The 16621-nt window shown below is 45.1% G+C and overlaps 1 protein-coding gene across 7 annotated transcripts in view; it reads right to left on the bottom strand.

The window, feature by feature from the left end:
• KDM6A (lysine demethylase 6A) overlaps window positions 1–16621 on the bottom strand; it is a 176396-nt gene that overhangs the window by 16241 nt on the left and 143534 nt on the right. For all 7 annotated transcript variants that reach the window (XM_056558175.1, XM_056558180.1, XM_056558181.1 and 4 more), the window contains 7 exons: window positions 13376–13581; window positions 11226–11290; window positions 10792–10866; window positions 9103–9251; window positions 8179–8293; window positions 7112–7299; window positions 18–159 (listed from right to left, as the gene is read on the bottom strand). In XM_056558175.1, the coding sequence (XP_056414150.1) occupies window positions 18–159; window positions 7112–7299; window positions 8179–8293; window positions 9103–9251; window positions 10792–10866; window positions 11226–11290; window positions 13376–13581 (940 nt within the window). The remainder of the gene's footprint in view (window positions 1–17; window positions 160–7111; window positions 7300–8178; window positions 8294–9102; window positions 9252–10791; window positions 10867–11225; window positions 11291–13375; window positions 13582–16621) is intronic.

Below are 16621 nucleotides of genomic sequence, written 5' to 3'. Positions count from 1 at the left end.
CAAGATCATCAACTTACTTTATCATCTCAAAGAGTTTTGGATCTGATACTTTAATGTTCCTTGCCATGTTCCAGGACAGATGAACCATTGGTACTATTGATTTTACACACTGTAGCTTGTTCCATTCGTACCGTTCAACAGCAAGTTTATACTGGTAAGCTGGAAAATGCAGAAAAATAAAACAATGAAATCCATATATGTCTACATGTATCACAGAGAATCATGGTTGAGTAGGAAATATCCATCAGACTGCAGCAGCTAGAGATGCTCAGGATTATTATAACAGTCATGCAGACCTATTTCACACTGTGTTACTACTATTTTCCATAGACATGAATGGAAGCTACATGCTGCACAGACATGTTTAAAGTGGTGGGGGCCTCAGTCTTAAGACACCATCCAATTGTGAAATCGACAAGTTAACTTTATTCTTGGGGTCAGTAAGATTACAGTGGTACCTAATCTATGTAGCTTTTGTTTAAAAATGTAATAAAAAAAATGATAATTCAAAATTTGAGGTGCAATGCGCCAAAATAAACCTACAAACCCGAAAAGGGGACATGGTCGAACCAGAAAAGGGGCATGGTCTCACAACCCCATCTATTTACTAGTGAATTCACACAAAATGATGGCCAGATCTTTTCTGATTTGTGAATCCTCAGTTAAAAGAAGAATCCAAATATGTATGTTTATTTTGTTTACAAAAGGGTTTTCTTCTTTAAAATTTGTATTTCTATCACAGAAGGGGCTTATTTTTTTTGCATAGTAACCGATCTGCACTGCACAATCTGTTTGCGAGTGTGACGATTGGGCAATAGACAGGAGAGTCACCTGTTACTTAGCCTAAATGACAAACAGCATAATCGCTGATGTGGGTCATTAACAGTGAGTGCCAGCTGCTGATGCCAATGTACAGCAGTCTGAGTTAATGAATTAAAGTAGCCCTTTAAAGGGAATAGTGTTTGGCTGGGTTCACACTACGATTTAACTATACGGGAATCAGATACGGTTGGGGGGAGCCAAAACCGGGCGCTTACATATCCCAGCTGGACCCGGCCCGTAATTAATTCATTTCAATGAGCCGACCGGAGTCAACCTGACTGGTTGGCTCATTTTTGCTTTGTATCCGGTTTTCTGACCAGACCTAAAACGGTGATATGCCACGGTTTTAGGTCCTGTCACAAAACCGGATACAGGGCAAAAATGAGCCGACAGGAGTCACCGTTTGACTCCGGTCGGCTCATTGAAATGAATTAGATACAAAGCCGGTTCCTTTATAGTTAAATCTTCGTGTGAACCCAGCCTTACAGAAAGTGTAGTTCTCTGTGCTTGATTTCCCTCAAAGTGAACCTGCCATTAAAAAAACAAAAACTTTATATACTGTAGCTAAGTACATTTTTTATACTAACTGTAAAACTCTTTCTCGGAGGATCCATTGGGGGGGACACAGGAACCGTGGGTATATCTTGCTGCCACTAGGAGGCTGCCACTACGCAGTAACAAAAAAGAAGTCGGCCCCTCCTGGCAGGATATACCCCGACCACTGACTGAGCTCATCAGTTTAGTCCCAAAGCAGTAGGAGGGAACCGAAAAACACCAGAGGTCTGAGTAAGGCCCAGACAAAAACAACCGAACCAACTGACAGGCAACCGACCCACATGTTAAACCAATAACCAACGGGGTGGGTGCTGTGTCCCCCAATGGATCCCCTAAGAAAGAGATTTTACAGTAAGTATTAAAAAATCTACTTTTCTCATTCGGCTCCATTGGGGGACACAGGAACCGTGGGATGTACCAAAGCAGTCCCCGGGGTGGGAAAAACAAAACTCAACCAAAAAAATCAGGCGGATGGCAACGCCACCGCCGCCTGCAACACCATACGCCCCAAAATGGCGTCAGCAGACGCAGAAGTGTGCACCTGGTAAAACGTGTACACAGATGACCAGGTGGCCGCCTTACACACCTGCAGGGCTGAAGCCCTGTTGAAAACCGCCCAAGATGCCCCAACAGAGCGAGTGGAGTGAGCTGTAACCCGGAAAGGGGGAGCTTTCCCCTTCGAATGATAGGCCTTTGATATGGCAGACCGGATCCACCAGGATATGGTCGCCTTAGAAGCTAGTAAACTCTTGCGTCGGCCCTCCAGAATGACGAGCAGCGAATCAGAACGTCTAAAAGAAGAGGTGGCAGAGGTAAACCTGCAAAGTTCTGACTACGTCCAGGTTGTGAAGAGAGCGCTCTTAAGCATGAGACAGAGCTGGGCAGAAGGAGGGAAGGACAATATCCTCATTCAGATGAAAAGAGGAGATCACCTTAGGCAGAAAGGAAGGCACCGGTCGAAGCACAGTCTTGTCGTGGTGAAGGACCAGAAAGGGGGGGTCAGCAGGAGAGAGCCACCAGTTCCGACAAATGGAAGTCACAGCAATAAGAAAGGACACCTTCCAAGAAAGGAAGTGGAGAGATATATCCCGAGGGGGTTCAAATGGGGCAATTTGCAAAGTGCCAAGGACCAAATTCAGGTCCCAAGGTGGAGTGGGAGAACTATAGGGAGGAATCTCGTGTGCCACCCCCTGGAGGAAGGTGCGAACATGAGGATCAGAAGCAATGGGGCGCTGAAAAAGAATGGAAAGCGCAGACTCTGCCCCTTGAGGGAACTGAGTGCTAAACGCGTTTCCAGCCTTGACTGCAGAAAGGCAAGCAGGTTGGGCAAGGAAAAAAATTAACAGGAGATAGAGAACGGGCCTCGCACCACCGAAAATAAGCCCGCCAGGTCATCACAGGACTGTTTATGCGCCCTAAGCATTGTGCGAATGACTCTGAGGGAAGAACCACGAGCCTTCAGCAATGCGGTTTCAACTACCATGCCGTCAAACACAGCGGCAGAGAATTGGGGTGGCAAAGAGGACCTTGAGAGAGAAGGTCGTGCCGATCCACAAGCCGAAAGGGAACGTCCACTACGAGACGAACCACAAGCGCCAGGGCCAATCTGACGCCACTAGAATTGCAGAGACTCCTTCCGTCTTGAGCTTTCTCAGCACCCTGGGAAAAAAGGGAAGCAGAGGGAAGAGGTAAGGAACAGCAAACTGCGACCAGGGAATGACCAGCGCGTCCACAGTTAAAGCCAGAGGATTGCGGGACTTTGTCACGAGGGCTGGAACCTGCCGGTTTAGGCAGGACGCAAAGAGGTCCACGTCCAGGGTTCCCCAACGCTCTCAAATTGCCACAAACACCTCCGGGTGGAGAGACCACTCACCGGGGTTGGGAGAGGAGCGACTTAGAAAGTACGCCCCCCAATTTTCCACCCCCAGAATGTGGATCGCCGATATGGAGGGAACCTGACATTCAGCCCAGACAAGAATCTTTGACACCTCGGCCATGGCAGCGAGGCTTTGAGTGCCCCCTTGACGATGGTTGTCCGTTTGAATTCGAACCGGACGGCCCCGGAGAATCGACTCCCAGTGAAGGAGGCAAAGGAAGATGGCTGGGAACTCCAGGATGTTGATGGGAAGATTAGCTTCCTGAGGAGACCAGGGGCCCTGAAAAGTCTGGTCTAGAAAACCACCACACCAGCCGAGGAGACTTGCAACGGTCGTTAAGACCTGCCAACACAGTGGGAGAAATGAGCGACCCCCTCGAAGGAGAGCGGAGCCACCAAAGATTCGACCGATGAGCCGTGGTGGACAGGCGGATCAGTGGTGGTGGGATTGTGGAGCCTTGTCCCATAGGGACAGGATGGCCCATTGAAGAGGGCAGCAACAAAACTGAGCAAAAGGAAAGGCTACCATCCTGCCCAACACTTCCATGCACAAACAGATGGACAACGGGTGAGGGCGGCGCAATAGGCAGATCCCTGACAGAAGAGCACTCCGCGTGTCCGGTGGAAAAAGGACCCGAGCCTTCTCTGTGTCGAAGCGGAGCCCCAGGAAAACCAGTGACTGGGAGGGAGAGAGGTTGGATTTCTCCCTGTTGATCAACCACCCGAAACTGGTCAGAGTCTAAAGAGTGATGTGGACTCTCCTTGACTCTTGGGCCAATGACTGAGCTTTTATCAACAGGTCGTCCAGATAAAGAAGCACTGACAGCCCTCGAGAACTGAGGATGGCGATCACTGCTTCCAGGACCTTGGTAAAGACCCTGGGGGCCGTGGCCAGCCCGAAGGGCAGGGCCACAAACTGAAATTTACCTGCCGGAACAGCAAACCGCAGAAAACGGTGTGGTGGAAAAATGTGAATGTGTATGTATGCATCCCGGATGTCCACCGAAGACAGGAATTTGGACCTGTGCCAACCAAGTGTCCAGAAAGAGGGAAAAGCGACTGCTCTCCCGAGGAGAGGGCTCGGGTAGGGGCACCCCTTCAGGTAGAAGTAGGCTTGCGAGTACCTGATTTGGCGGAGAAACGTCCAGAACGGCCGTCCTGCTTCCAGGAGGAGCGAGCTTTGAAGGTAGGAGCCTTCCTAGACTGTGCGAGCACTGGTTTGTCCTGACGACCTGAGCCAAAGGAACGAAAGGACCGAAACGAAGAGGACTTGCGTCGAGAATCTGTGCGACACACCTTATTCTGGGAAAGCAGAGAACTCTTACCAACCATAGCTTCGGAGAGGATTTCATCCAGTCGTTTGCCAAAAAGAGGCCGCCAGTAGAGGGCATCTCTGTGAGGGATTTCTTGGAGGCCGCGTCGGCATTCCAGGCCTTCAACAGCATGGAGCGGTGAATAGCCACCAAGTTGCCAGAGGCAAAGGCCGCACAGTGTGCAGATTCCAGGGAAGCAGAACATAGATAATCACCAGCGTTTGAGATCTGGAGAACTAAGTCCGCCAGATCATCTGGAGGAGGCCCGGATAAAACGCCTTGGGCTTTGGATACCCAAGTCCCGGCAAAGGCCGGAAGTAAAGACGAGGCAATCGCCTTAAAGGTGTACTTTGCCAAATTCTCAATTCGCTTGTCAACAGGGTCGTTAAAGGAAGCCACATCAGCCAGTGGAAGAGTGGTGGATTTGGATAAGCGAGAGACTGGAGGGTCCTGTAGATGAAAAAATATCAGATATGGATGACAGCTCTTCGGATTCAGATTGTGGATCCGAGTCCACCAGTTCCCCAGGAGAGTGGGAACGAGCAGTGGAGGCTCCAGATCATGGTGACACAGATCTGTCCTGGTGGGCCAGGGATCAGCCCCTAGGGGAGCGACCGCGTGAGCGAGGACGCTGTCTAGAAGATGGAAACAGGGAGCGAGAGTGGCGGGGAGACCTACCCTTGGGTGAGGAGTCAGAATAAATTACCCTGGGACGCTTGTGAGAGCGGCAGCGGCCAGAGGACGCCAAACTAGTTTGCAAGGAGGAATGCTTCAAGGCAGTAGCCACCCCTCTGGAAATCTGCGCCAGTCTGAGATCGTCTGAGATAGTGAAGACACCCAAACCAGAGGAGGGTCAGAGACCACACACTCCAAGGAGCTATCCCGGCAGAAGAGGTGGACTCGGCCAAACCACCTGACATTTTAGCTTTACAGCCCGTGCAAGCATAGTAAATGACTAAGGCAGCGACCGCCTGTTTTGCCTCTCTGTAATGGCAAAACAGATAAGTCAGTTAACCCATAGAAGCAGCAACAAGCGCTGCTTGCAGCAACAACAGCCAAAAGTACAGCAACAGTGTTCAGTCAGACTTGTTGGTAATGAGAACTTCTGAGGAGAGGAGCAAAACGGGGATAAACGCACTCAGACGAAAGAGCACGTGACCCCCCCCCCCCTCCTTCGCTGGAGCGCAAAGGCCTCCGATAGGTTAAGAGGATCCAGAGGGAGGAGACTGAGACTGACCGCTGATGCGCGCGCTAGCACGGGATTGGAAGTGCGCATAATGCGCAAGAATAGGGGGTGGAGCTACCCACCAGAAGAGAACAGGCCAAATCCGCGGGCTAAATTTACGAGCAGCCCCCGCCCTCCAAAGCCCGTGCTACGACACCCTCCAGGGAAATATAGAGACCGGAGGAGGCGGTCTCCGGAGGAAGGAGGAGGATGGCATCAGGACCTAAGCCAGATCGCGTGCACATTAAAACTCTGCGGCTGAGGCAGAGAGGTGATGCGTGTGCGACAGTGAGACTGTCGCAGCCGCAGCAGAGCACTGAATGGCAGACCCAAGGGGGAAAAAATGTCGCCCCGGCCTGAAAAAAGGAGGGAGAAAAGGAGGAGCTTGCAGCCATGAGCAAACTAAGATAAAGGGAGAGCTCTGAGAATTAGAGAGGTCAGGGATGGAGAGGGGACAGTATACTTACCTATAAAGATGTCCCATATACTCACCCCTGAAGTCTTCGACCAGCCTAGTGCCACCTGCATCATACCAGGCTGCAAAAAGCAGGGTGAGCAAGGGGGGGGGGGGGGGGGGGGAGGAGATCAGGCAGCACCATGCTCCTGTCGCCCCAACCTAGAAAAATAACAAAGGAGAGAGAAAAATATAACTATAAAACTAGAAAATAATAAGACCAGGTCTGGACCTGCATCTGCCTCCTACAGACACTAAGCTAAAACTGATTAGCTAACAGTCAGTGGGCGGGGTATATCCTGCCAGGAGGGGACGACGACTTTTTTGTTAATGCCTGGTGTCAGCAAAAAAAAAAAAAAAAAAAAAAAAAAAAACACTGTTCCTGTCCCCGCCAATGGAGCCGAACGAGAAAACAACATTATATGTATATTTGTAATACACATTGGTTAAAAAATGTGTATGTTTGTGTGCATGGGCCCTGTGCACTGACGACAAGCAGGGCTCTACAGTGTGAGGATAAGGAGGACAAGCAGGGCTCTGAAGTGAGGCTCTGACACATCACAGCATTTTTTCACCCAAAAATACAAACATTTTTTAATCAATGTATGATACCAATATACATATAATGGTATTATCTACATTATATCAAAAGTTTTTGTTAACGACAGGTACACTTTAAACACCCAAAATCTTTTATGACAGTCATTAAAAAAGTAGAATGGCTACTTCTGCTCACCGCAACCAGACAGGACAGGTGCGTTATTCTACATATAGATGCAGGGTCATAACTGCACCAGTTACACATTTAAGGCATACCACAAGGTATTCCTTTAATGTCCAAGATGGGAATTAACCTTTAAACATACCTGTTAGAGGCCCAACATTCCATGCAATGTTGTTACACCAGCCAATTGCTTGAACCCAATGGACTGTGCCAGCGTTTATCCAAACCAAGTCTCCAGGTCTTTGAATAAACCTGTATACTGGAACATTTGCTTCATATAAGTCTTCAAGGTTCGGCCACCATGATCCCAAGAGAAAATTTATATTATTTCTGTAAAGGGGAAAGGGAAAGTAAACTTAATTCAAAAGTTATTGTCCACATATGTTCTCCTTTTCTAACAAAAATAATAAACACTGTGTGAACATACTCTAATCATGTACAATACTGAGATTCTAAAGTAAACTAAATTTGCCATATTAGCAGAATTCTCTACCTAACAGATTGATATCTTTGGGGAGCAACAGCACAGATATACAGATAACATAACTATTTCAGAGTAATGACGTTGTAGATACAGTTTTACCCTTTTACTATACAGTATGACCCATTACCATTTCTTCTACCCAGAACATTTGCAAAAAAATGTGTATGTATAGTTTGTATGCACATATTTTTACTAATAACTGGCATTAAAGAGGTACTCCGGTGGAATTTATTTTTTTTTTTTAATCAACTGGTACCAGAAAGATAAACAGATTTGTAAATTACTTCTATTAAAAAAATCTTAATCCTTCCAGTACTTTTTAGCTGCTGAATACTACAAAGGAAATTCTTTTCTTTTTGGAACACAGAGCTCTCTGCTGACATCATGACCACAGTGCTCTCTGCTGACACCATTTTAAGAACTGTCCTGAGTAGGAGAAAATCCCCATAGAAAACATGCTACTCTGGACAGTTCCTAAAATGGACAGAGATGTCAGCAGAGAGCACTGTGTTCCAAAAAGAAAATAATTTCCTCTGTAGTATTCAGCAGCTAATAAAGTACTGGAAGGATTAAGATTTTTTTTAATAGAAGTAATTTACAAATCTGTTTAACTTTCTGGCATCCCTCCACATACGATAAATTCTAGTAACGATGGTTCATTTGGAAAGAATTACCATTGTATGTTGAGGGATCACTGTATGTTAGCATTTATTTATTTTACTTACTTTTCACAAAAATCATTCATTACACACCAGTATGACTCAGGGACAACAAACCATTCGCAGTCTCCAGGCCCAATATTTATATTCACTGAACAAAAATTATTGTTTTCTTGATGACCTAGAATGGGAGACAATCATACATAGTCATCACACTACAGCATTTCATTTATGTATGTGTGCATATTTTAGCAGTAGCATTAAAGGAGAACTGCGCCGCAAATCTTTTAACTTTTCCTGTTCCCGGGCTGCAAAGACAAAGAAAAAAAAAAAAAAACAACAAAAAAAACCTTTAACTCCCCTTCCTACGTTCTGCCAATATCGGCATCTCGTTCCTCCGCTGCTGCTCAGCTCCCTGCTTCTTAGGCTCGGAACATCACACTGCAGTCAGGGTATCGCCAGCCGCAGCATTGTCCCGCCTCGGCCGGTCATAGACTGAGCGCACTGTAATGTATGGAGCCCGGGCAGCAGGAAGAAGCCGGGGCCCGAGCTCCTTACATGGTGTTTAGCCTATCACCGGCCAAGGCTGGACAGTGCTTCGGCCGGCAATACGCGGACTGCAGTGTGACCATCCAAGCCTATGAAGCAGGGAGCTGAGCAGCAGCCAAGGAACAGGATGCCGATATCGGCCCAACAGGGGAACGTAGGAAGACTAAGTTTTTTTTCTTTTCTTCTTTTTTGTTTTTGCAGTCAGGCACAGGAAGAGTTGAAAGATTTGCACAGCAGTTCTCCTTTAAGATAACACAAAAAATGTTTAAATGAAAAAGCAAAGCCACTTTTAAGTCAAGTGAATACGATTTGAGGATATAACTTAGCTGAGACGTAACCAATGCCCCTATTTGAATTTAGAAAAAAATATTTCTAAATGCAGCCAAAGTTAAGAGTGACAAATAAAATACACCATGTAAATAGCAAGCCTAACATACAAACCTGGAGTTCTGCTTCCTGGAACCTTCATGTACAACTGAACAGTATTCATTCCAAGAATGGTGTGACCAACATGACTTAGGAGATTTCCTGCTGACACAACACGTGCAAATGCTGGAAGTTTGGTCAATTCATGTAGCTGCAATTTCCACCTTTAAAATATGGAGAAAATAATTTTAGAATCTATCACTTATAACGTCTATTTTTTTTTTTTTTTTTTTTTTTACATCATTTGAATTTTTTCCTAAAGAGCAGGGATTCCCAACCTTTTTTTTTTTTTTTTTACCGTAAAACATCTGAATACAGTCCTACTAGACGTACAGGGATATAGCTAGTAAAACTGTGTTTAGATTTTTTTTGTACCATTTATTGAATATTTGGGTAGTGTACCCATAGGGTAGTGTGAAACAGAGTATCCTCTTTATATAGTTTTTATCTTTGTGAGCTGCACCGATTATTCTCAATTTTTTGTCTGTTTCTGAACCCCTGCAAATGTTTTCCACTCCTAAGAAACCCTAAATGTTAATCATGTCTCAAAAAAGCTTGGTGTGGTGGCCTTTATATTTTTTGTTCAACAATATTTAAAGGCTAACAATGCTTCAGCTTTGTATCACATTTGAGCAGGCTTGTCTAGGGACAGGGAGGTGAGATTTATTAAAATCTGTGCAGAGGAAAGTTGATCAGATTGCTTCTATAATTCTTCCCCAATCCTCTACAGCTCCCAGTCTGACATCATCTTGTCCCCGTTAGTCGCATCACCCTGCTTCCAAAAAAAAAGCAGAAACTGATCTCTCAACCAATCTCTGGCCATAGCTGAGTTCTGCCTGAGAGACTGAATGAATGAGCAGGCAGTCTCTGCTGAGACTGCTTGTTCTTGGAAGCAGGAAGTGATGACTAGCGGGGACCAGATGACATCACACCAGGAGCTGTGGAGGATTTGGTGAGGTATGACCTATTTTTACACCAAACATGTCATGTAAAATATAAATTTTATGTCCCTGGACTGGTATTTTAAAGAAGCCCTAGGTTGAGAACTATGAATATAGTGGAATAAAAATGATACCTACACATCATATCTTACAAACACATTTATTGAACTTTTTTGTTAATATCTGTAACTAAGTTACCTAATAGCTGCATTAAGAAAATGTAAAAAGGTTAACACCTATGTAACATATTGAGTAACTATTTCACTTGTCAAACATTTGTCTCCATTTAATCTAACATGAATTTACATGAGGATCCGGTAGCTGATTGATTAATTGCATGTGAAAACTGTTGTAAAACCAATCCACTTCCATTTAAGGAGAGTGGTTAATGAATTTGACAAAATACCTTTGTCAAATCCTTAACATCTGAGTGGACCCAAGTCTAAGGGGGTATATCCAGGATTAGAAAAACTGGTGATTTCTTCCAAAACAGCACCACATCTGTCCTCAGGTTGTGTGTGGTATTACAGATCAGTTCCATTGAAATGCAGAGAGTCAAGTTTTAATGCACACAGACAAACTGAGGACGGGTGTGTTGCTGTTCATGGAAAAAAAAAAAGTTGCTATTTTGCTATTCCTTTGATATCCTATTTAAACTCAATTACAGATTTTTAACAAAACAAATGTCTATGCCTCAAACCGCTTTTGATTTGCTACATGGAAGGGTATTGACGGTTCTTGTGTAACAATGCTGTGATCTTACTTTTTTTCATCCGATAAGTCAATGTTGGTCCCAAATTTAATTGTCTTAAATGGTCCTTTTCTTTTTCGACCACAGCTATGGTGGGGGAAAAACAAAATAAAAACATTTTTAGATATTTACCAAAATGTCAAGTGTTATTATTTCTCATCATAGTAGTGTGAAATACATAAAAATGCTATCAGCATATTATTATTATTACTATATTATATTGACACTAAGCAAAACATTGTCTGCTAAAAAATTTTTTTATTCTAACAAATTTTAATATTATATTACATAACCAACATTATGCAACATTTGTCTACCTTACAAATTGCAGCATTCCAACTGAATATTGTTTTTTCTTTGCATTAGAGAATCATCTTATCAAATTTTAAAAAGATCTAAAAATATATATATTCATACACAATAATAGAACAATATATGGCACTCACTTATCTGAAGATGTAGATTCACTATCCGAGTGGTCCTTGTGGTGGCTTTTCTTCTCATTTTCCTCCTAAGAGATAAAACATGAAAATCAATCTCCGGAAACAAGATATATTGGGTTTTATTTATTTCTAATATTTTGTATAAATGCTGATTAAAAATCTTAACACAACATTATTCCTCAATTCACTACTGTCACAGACAAAGGATTGTCCACTGAAAAACTATCAATGGGAATAGGGCTGCAGCTAACGATTATTTGTCGATTATTTTATCGATTAATCGGGAAAAATGTCAAAAAGCCAAAAAAAAGGGGGTTCGGCTGATTCTACTTGAAAAACTATGTACAATGGCCATATTAAAAGTTTCTAGCATGTGATGTGACCAAACAGCAGCAATTTTATATATATATTTTTTTTACGTTTACGCCAGTTGCTGTACAGGGTCATTATTACTGATCCTGTACAGAAACCAGCATAAATTTGATACTGCGGCTTGGGTAACTGTCTGAACTATTAAAAGAAAATGTTAATGATTCACTAATATTTTAATAGTTCAGACAGTTAGCCATGCGGTAGTATCAAATATGTAAAAGAAAACATTATTTTACTTTTTCTGTATAGCAATAGGAAAAGGGGGAGCAGTAAATTTAAATTTTTTTTTTAAAACTTTTTTTATGTGTATGTGCAGACTGCAGACCATTGCTTTTACAGACCTCTTTAGACAGCCGCCCCCCCCCCCTTAGACAGCCGCCCCCCCCCCTTTAGACAGCCCCCCCCTTTAGACAGCAGGGCCCCCCCCTTTAGACAGCAGGGCCCCCCCCCCCCTTTAGACAGCAGGGCCCCCCCCCCCTTTAGACAGCAGGGTCCCCTCCCCCCCCCTTTTAGACAGCAGGGTCCCCCCCCCCCCTTTAGACAGCAGGGCCCCCCCCCCCCTTTAGACAGCAGGGTTCTCCCCCCCCCCTTTAGAAAGCAGAGTCCCCCCTTTAGAAAGCAGAGTCCCCCCTTTAGACAGCAGGGCCCCCCCTTTAGACAGCAGGGCCCCCCCCCTTTAGACAGAAGGCCCCCCTTTAGAAAGCAGGGTCCCCCCCTTTAGACAGCAGGGTTCCCCCCCCCCTTTAGACAGCAGGGTTCCCCCCCCCCCCTTTTAGACAGCAGGGTTCCCCCCCCCCTTTAGACAGCAGGGTTCCCCCCCTTTAGACAGCAGGGTCCCCCCCCCCCCCCTTTAGACAGCAGGGTCCCCCCCCCTTTAGACAGCAGGGACATGCCTATTCTCTGCAGCTTATCTCTGTACCCGACGGAGATGAGCAGCAGAGAACATACATGTCCTGGTGGTACGCTGATTGCATTAGGAGCAGGGCAGCGGCGGAGACATGTCAGCTTCATTCATTCATTCACTGCCGCCACTGACGGCAGACAACGAATCCAGTTATCGATTTTAATCGATTACATCGATTAATCGTTGCAGCCCTAAATGGGAATGACCTTTATGAAACCAGGTGCACTTTTCTGAAACAAATACAACTACATAAGTCATACACAAGGAGCCCTGGTCCCAAACGTTAAAAGGGTTGTTCCCCCTGGTTGCTCCAGCTTTTCCCGCTACTCCAGCCTGTTTGCAGCAGCCAGAGGTGGTTGATAAAGCCGAAAGCTACCCAAGTGGAGAAGTTAACTAGTTCATGTAATGTTAATGGGAGTTGTGCAAACAATATAGCACTAACTCCCAGAGTAACAAACAGAGCAGCCCTCGGGGCCTTGTCGTTAGCACAACTCCCATTAAACGCAATGGGAGTTACGCAACTTGCGTATCTTTCCTGCTTTGGCTGCTCTCTGCTTTCCTACCTCCCACTACCTACACGAAACAGATCAGAGCAGCAGGATAAGCTGAAGTAACCAGTTGGGATAACCCCTTCAAGGAAATGTACTCAAAATCTGCCTTTTTAGGAGGTTTGGCCAGAAAAATCCATAATAACTGCTTATGATAAATGCTGCTATTCAGGAGAAAATACTGTCTACTTAAATTACATTTAAAGGCCACATTGCACCCATCAGTAATACCAAATTCCTGCAATTTTATTCATGTAAAAACAAACTGTATACATGACTAACCAGAGTTATAACATATGCAGTAAGACATAACCATTAAAGTTACTAACCCTTAGTGATTCCTGGAATGAAGCAGCCTGGTACTGTGCATATTTTGCAATGGTAGTATGTGAGCGACTACTCTCACAACGCCAGATTTTCTTTGTTCCAGTTGGATCCCAGTTTTCATCGGAAGGCTGTAACAACTGCGTCCGCACTTCAACTATGTGTTCAGTATTTGCTTCTACCAATGTTTTAGTAGAAAATAAACCTAGGTCTAAGAAGAAAAAATCAAAACAGTGTTGAGCTTAGTTTGTTTTGTAAAAAAAAAAAAAAAAGGAGAAATTCTCAAAATAATAATTCTAAGCATTAACAGTATCTTGTACCCTATTTAGGTGGGTAATCACAGCTTCAGTAGGATAACACCAAGTGTCTAATAAACTATTATAATGATTATGTGATCTTGGCAATGATCAATTAACCCCTTAAGGACCAAGCCCATTTTCACCTTAAGGACCAGAGCGTTTTTTGCACATCTGACCACTGTCACTTTAAGCATTAATAACTCTGGGATGCTTTTACTCATTAATTTTATTCCGAGACTGTTTTTTCGTGACATATTCTACTTTAACATAGCGGTAAAATTTTGTCGATACTTGCATCCTTTCTTGGTGAAAAATTCAAAAATTTCATGAAAAATTCGAAAATTTCGCATTTTTCTAACTTTGAAGCTCTGCTTGTAAGGAAAATATGCATTCCAAATGAATGATATTTTGATTCACATATACACATGTGACCTTATTTCGGAAACTACACCCTTCAAGGAATGTAATAAGGGGTGCAGTGAGCATTTACACCCCACTTGCCTTTGACAGATCTTTGGAACAGTGGGCTGTGCAAATGAAAAATTAGATTTTTCATTTTTGCGGACCACTGTTAAAAAAATCTGTCAGACACCTGTGGGGTGTAAATGCTCACTGTACCCCTTGTTACATTCCGTGAGGGGTGTAGTTTTCAAAATGGGGTCACATGTGGGTGTTTTTTTTTTTGTGTTTATGTCAGAACCGCTGTAACAATCAGCCACCCCTGTGCAAATCACCTCAAATGTACATGGTGCGCTCTCACTCCTGAGCCTTGTTGTGCGCCCCCAGAGCACTTTATGTCCACATATGGGGTATTTCCGTACTCAGGAGAAATTGCGTTACAAATTTTCCTTTTACCTCTTGTGAAAATGAAAAGTATGGGGCAACACCAGCATGTTAGTGTAAAAAATGTAAAAACATTTTTACAATGACAGCTGGTATAGACCCCAACTTCACCTTTTCATAAGGGGTAAAAGGAGAGAAAGCCCCCCAAAATGTGTTAGGCAATTTCTCCTGAGTACGAAAATACCCCATATGTGGCCCTAAACTGTTGCCTTGAAATACGACAGGGCTCCGAAGTGAGAGAGCGTAAGGCGCATTTGAGGACTAAATAAGGGATTTGCATAAGGACGGAACCGGATGCAAGAATTACACTTGCCTCCGATACCAAAAATACCCTGTGGCAGGGTTTCCCAAACAGGGTGCCTCCAGCTGTTGCAAAACTTCCAGCATGCCTGGAAAGTCAATCGCTGTCCGGCAATACTGCGAGTTGTCTTGCAACAGCTGTATTATCCGTTTTGGAAACAGTGTCATACGAGAAATTTTTTATTCTTATTTGGGAGGGGGGGCGGGGGTGAAGGGGGGCTGTGTAGGGGTATGTGTATATGTAGTGTTTTACTTTTTATTTTGTGTAATGTAGTATAGTGTGGTGTTTTTAGGGTACACTCACACGGCCGGGGTCTACAGTGAGCTTTCCGCTGAGAGTTTGAGCTGCGGCGGAAAACTTGCTGCCTCTCAAACTTGTATCATGAAGTTCGCTGTAGACCCCCGCCCGTGTGAAGGTGTCAAACCTTCAGCTGTTGCAAAACTACCACAACCAGCATGCCCTTTGGCTGTCCATGCATGCTGGGGGTTGAAGTTATGCAACAGCTGAAGTCACACTGGTTGCAAAACACAGTTTGTTACTTAACTCAGTGTTTTGCAACCAGTGTGCCTCCAGCTGTTGCAGAACTACAACTCCCTGCATGTACAGTCTATCAGTGCATGCTGGGAGTTGTAGTTTGAAACAGCTGGAGACACACTGGTTGCGAAACACTGAGTTAGGGAACAAACTTCACAACCAGTGATCCTTCAGCCGTTGCAAAAACTACAACTCTCAGCATGCAGTGACAACTGAGGGCATGCTGGGACTTGTAGTTATGCAACAGCTGGAGGCATACTACTAACACTCCCAGCATGCCCTCTGGCTGTTCGTGCATGCTGGGGGTTGTAGTTATGCAACAGCTGGAGGCACACTGGTTGCAAAACACTGAGTTTGTCACTTAACTTAGTGTTTCCCAAAAAGGGTGCCTCCAGCTGTTTCAAAACTACAACTCCCAGCATGCCCAGACCGCCGAAAGACATGTTGGGAGTTAGTTTTGCAACATCTGGAGGGTCACAGTTTAGTGACCACTGTGCAGTGGTGTCCAAGCTGTAGCCCTCCAAATGTTGCAAAACTTCAACTTCAAGCATGCCCAGACTGTCCAGGCATGCTGGGAGTTGTAGTGCTGTAAAATCTGAAGGGCCACATGTTACAGAACTACAACTCCCAGCATGCCTGGACTGTCTGGGCGTGTTGGGAGTTGTAGTTTTGCAACAGCTGTAAGAGCACAGTTTGGACACCACTACACAGTGGTCTCCAAACTGTGGGCCTCCAGATGTTGCAAAACTACAACTCCCAGCATGCCCAGACAGCCTTTGGCTGTCTGGGCTTGCTGGGAGTTGTAGTTTTGCAACTCCTGGAACGCAGCAGTGAAGATCACTTACCGGTGATCTTCACAGCTCCGTCCGCCGCTGCCTCCGCCGGTCCCGCGCTGTCTGTCCGGTCCCGCCGCAGGTCCCGCTGCGATCGCTGGCCCCGGGACATGATCGCTGGTCCCGGGACCCTCCGCCATCTTCCCCCCGCTCTGCCTCGACATCCAGGGGCGGGGCAGAGCGGGGATTTCACCTTTAACCTTCCGCCCCCCTCCTGCCATTGGTCGCTAGTCCTAACGACCAATGGCAGGGGTTTAAGAGCGAGGTGGCAGCTGCCACCTCGGTCCTATCCCTTCAGGATGATCGGAGCTGTCTCTGACTGCTCCGATCATCGTTGTTTTCTGGGCGATCGGGTCACCAGAGACCCGATCAGCCCGGAACCCCGCAAGTCCTTGTCATTAGTCAGTCACTAATTGACTGACTAATGACAATGATCTGCAG

Source organism: Hyla sarda, chromosome 2, assembly GCF_029499605.1.
Source record: "Hyla sarda isolate aHylSar1 chromosome 2, aHylSar1.hap1, whole genome shotgun sequence".
Taxonomy (NCBI): domain Eukaryota; kingdom Metazoa; phylum Chordata; class Amphibia; order Anura; family Hylidae; genus Hyla; species Hyla sarda.
The sequence above is the reverse complement of the archived record's forward strand: the minus strand, read 5'-3'. Positions and strand labels throughout refer to the sequence as shown.